This window comes from Contarinia nasturtii, unplaced genomic scaffold (genome assembly GCF_009176525.2).
Source record: "Contarinia nasturtii isolate CC-2019 unplaced genomic scaffold, AAFC_CNas_1.1 Cnas_scaffold_3365, whole genome shotgun sequence".
In the NCBI taxonomy this organism is placed as follows: Eukaryota; Metazoa; Arthropoda; class Insecta; order Diptera; family Cecidomyiidae; genus Contarinia; species Contarinia nasturtii.
Window position 1 is genome coordinate 1 of NW_022200668.1, and position 3,554 is coordinate 3,554.

A 3,554-nucleotide genomic window follows, 5' to 3' on the forward strand; every position below is an offset into this window, starting at 1 on the left:
ACCATTTTCTGATGGCCGCATTCGACGAACGGCATTAAGGAGGTCAATGATTTTCCAATTTCCTGAGTGAATAGAAATGAGTTTGACTTGTTAGTGTTAATTCATCAAAATACGACTAATATAGGTTCATCCAATAGTACCTTTACTAGTAGCAAGGTCAAGCACAGTTGCTCCTTCGTTATTTTTATCGTTCACATTTGCCCCGTTTTTAAGTAGCACTTCAACAATTCGCTCATGACCTATGGAAAGGGTTTTAATACAAATTTCAAGGAATGTTTTGTAATTTATATTTTATAGAAACGTTTATTGAGGTTTAAATCACCGTTATCTGCGGCACCATGTATTGGTGACCATCCGTTGTTATCTTTCAAATTAATATCTGCGCCATTCTTAAGCAAAAGCTCAACTACATTTGAGTGGCCTGAGTGAAAATGAGAATCGAATATTATTCTCTATAATTTGAAAGAGTGACAAAAGTGAAATTCAATTGCATTACCTTTATCCGAAGCCCAATACAAGGCAGTTTCTCCATCGTTATTTTGATCGTTGACATTTGCTCCCTTTTTAAGTAGCACTTCAATAACTCGCTCATGGCCTATCGAAATGGTTTTGATACAAAGCTTAAGAGATGTTTTATAATTTATATTTTCTGGAGAAATTTATTGAAGTTTAAATCACCGTTATCTGCAGCACCATGTATTGGTGAATATCCGTCCTTATTCTTGATATTTACAAGGGCACCATTTCTGATCAGTATTTCAACAACATGTTCATGTCCTTGAATTGATAAAATGTTCATGTTCTTTTGTTAATACATTTCGATATGAAATACGCCCTATTCCATTATTTACCATTTAAAGAAGCTGTATAGATTGGTGACCATCCGTTGCTATCTTTTAAATCAATATCTGCGCCATTCTTAAGCAATAGCTCAACTACATTTGAGTGACCTGAGTGAAAATGAGATTCAAATGAGATTCAAATGTTATTCTCTATAATTCCGAAAGAGTGACTAAAGTGAATTTCAATTCTCGTTTAAAGCCAATACGACTTTTACTACCCGTATTAGAAGAATTCACGCTTCGTGTTCACTGGGCACATCTTCGCTGCTTAGGCGAATATCAGCAGTAGAATTCACTGCGACATGGTCAAAAACATCAAGTAGCCATATGTAAATATTTCATTCTCTTTTGTGCCAACTTTCTTTGACTTTATTTGGCTGTGAGCAAACACATGCATTAGAGCATTAAATGCACGACAGTTCGCAGGAAACTCAACGGCTGAATCAGCCGGGCTTATATTCCGTAAAGCAGCGACGATATGCCGAGTATACACGAAGCTTGAATTGTTCTAATGCGCATTACTGAAGTCATATTGGCTTTAAACGAGTTGCATTACCTTTATTCGATGCCCAATACAAGGCAGTTTCTCCATAGTTATTTTGATCGTTGACATTTGCTCCGTTTTTAAGTAGCACTTCAACAACTCCGTCATGACCTATGGAAATGGTTTTGATACAAAGCTTAAGAAATGTTTTATAATTTATATTTTCTGCAGGACTGTTATTTTCACTCTGTCAGTGCACGCACACAGTAGTGTGCACACTCACACTCAATGTGCGTCGCACACAGTGCTTGTATTTTGAATGTGCACGCACACTTAGTTACAAATTTGCCAACCGCCAAAAATGTCAAACTTGTGAAATGTCAAATGTCAAATGTGTGCGTGCACTGACAGAGTGAAAATTACAGCCCTGATTTTCTGGAGATATTTATTGAACTTTAAATCACCGTTATCTGCAGCACCATGTATTGGTGAATATCCGACCTTGTTCTTGATATTTACAAGGGTACCATTTGTGATCAGTAATTCAACAACACGTTCATGTCCTTGAATTGATAAAATGTTCATGTTCTTTTGTTAATACATTTCGATATGAAATACCGTATTTCAAATACGCTCCTTTCCATTACGATATTTGAGGAAAAAAGCATTTTAAGTAATTAAATATGATCATTCACCATTTACAGAAGCTGCGTAAATTGGTGACCATCCGTTGTTATCTTTCAAATTAATATCTGCGCCATTCTTAAGCAAAAGCTCAACTACATTTGAGTGGCCTGAGTGAAAATGTGATTCCAATATTACTCTCTATAATTCGAAAGAGTGACTAAAGTTAATTTCAATTGCATTACCTTTATCCGAACCCAAATACAACGCAGTTTCTCCATCGTTATTTTGATCGTTGACATTTGCTCCGTTTTTAAGTAGCACTTCAACAATTCGCTCATGACCTATGGAAATGGTTTTATTACAAAATACAAGAAATGTTTTGTAATTTATAATTTATAGAGAAACTTATTGAACATTAAATCACCTTCTTGAGCGGTGCTAATTATTGGTGAATATCCGTTGTTATCCTTCAAATTGATATCTGCGCCATTTTTAATCAATAGCTCAACCACATTTGAGTGACCTGAGTGAAAATGAGATTCCAATATTATCCTCTATAATTCGAAAGAATGGCAAAAGTGAATTTCAATTGCATTACCTTTATCCGAAGCCCAAAACAATGGCGTTTTTCCATTGTTATCTTGATCGTTGATATTTGCTCCGTTTTTAAGTAGCATTTCAACAATTTGCTCATTACCTATGGAAATGGATTTGTTACAAAATTCAAGAAATGTTTTATAATTTTTATTTTCTGGAGAAATTTATTGAATTTTAAATCACCGTTATCTGCAGCACCATGTATTGGTGAATATCCGTCCTTATTCTTGATATTTACAAGGGTTCCATTTGTGACCAGTATTTCAACATTACGTTCGTGTCCTTGAATTGATAAAATGTTCATGTTCCTTTGTTAATACATGTGAAATAGCTCCTTTCCATTACATTATTTGAGGAAAAAAGCATTTCAAGTAATTAAATATGATCATTTACCATTTACAGAAGCTGCGTAAATTGGTGACCATCCGTTGTTATCTTTCAAATTAATATCTGCTCCATTCTTAATCAATAACTCAACTACATTTGAGTGACCTAAGTGAAAATGTGATTCCAATATTACTCTCTATATTTCGTAAGTGTGACTAAAGTGAATTTCAATTGAACTACCTCTTTCCGAAGCCAAATACAACGCAGTTTCTCCATCGTTATTTTGATCGTTCACATTTGATCCGTTTTTGAGTAGAAGCTCAATAACTCGCTCTTGACCTATCGAAATGGTTTTGATACAAAGCTTAAGATGTTTGTAATTTATAATTTATAGAGAGACTTATTGAACTTTAAATCACCTTCTTGAGCGGCGCCAATTATTGGTGACCATCCGTTGTTATCTTTCAAATTAATATCTGCGCCATTCTTAAGCAAAAGCTCAACTACATTTGAGTGACCTGAGTGAAAATGAGATTCCAATATTACTCTCTATATTTCGGAAGTGTGACTAAAGTGAATTTCAGTTTGATAACCTTCTTTCGAAGCCCAAAACAATGCCGTTTTTCCATCGTTATTTTGATCGTTGACATTCGCTCCGTTTTTAAGTAGCACTTCAA

General features: G+C 34.7%; 1 protein-coding gene across 1 annotated transcript; it reads right to left on the reverse strand.

The window, feature by feature from the left end:
* Nucleotides 1-5: 5 nt before the first annotated feature.
* On the reverse strand, nt 6-3,549 carry LOC116350043 (putative ankyrin repeat protein RF_0381; the record flags this gene model as incomplete). The annotated part of the gene is made up of 17 exons (XM_031781759.1): nt 6-62; nt 141-239; nt 323-421; nt 497-595; nt 679-777; nt 852-950; nt 1,399-1,497; nt 1,791-1,889; nt 2,022-2,120; nt 2,196-2,294; nt 2,378-2,476; nt 2,552-2,650; nt 2,734-2,832; nt 2,944-3,042; nt 3,118-3,216; nt 3,297-3,395; nt 3,471-3,549. Coding segments are annotated over 17 exons (1,621 nt in total), but the record flags the coding sequence as incomplete, so codon positions are not given.
* Between the last annotated feature and the right edge of the window lie 5 nt (nt 3,550-3,554).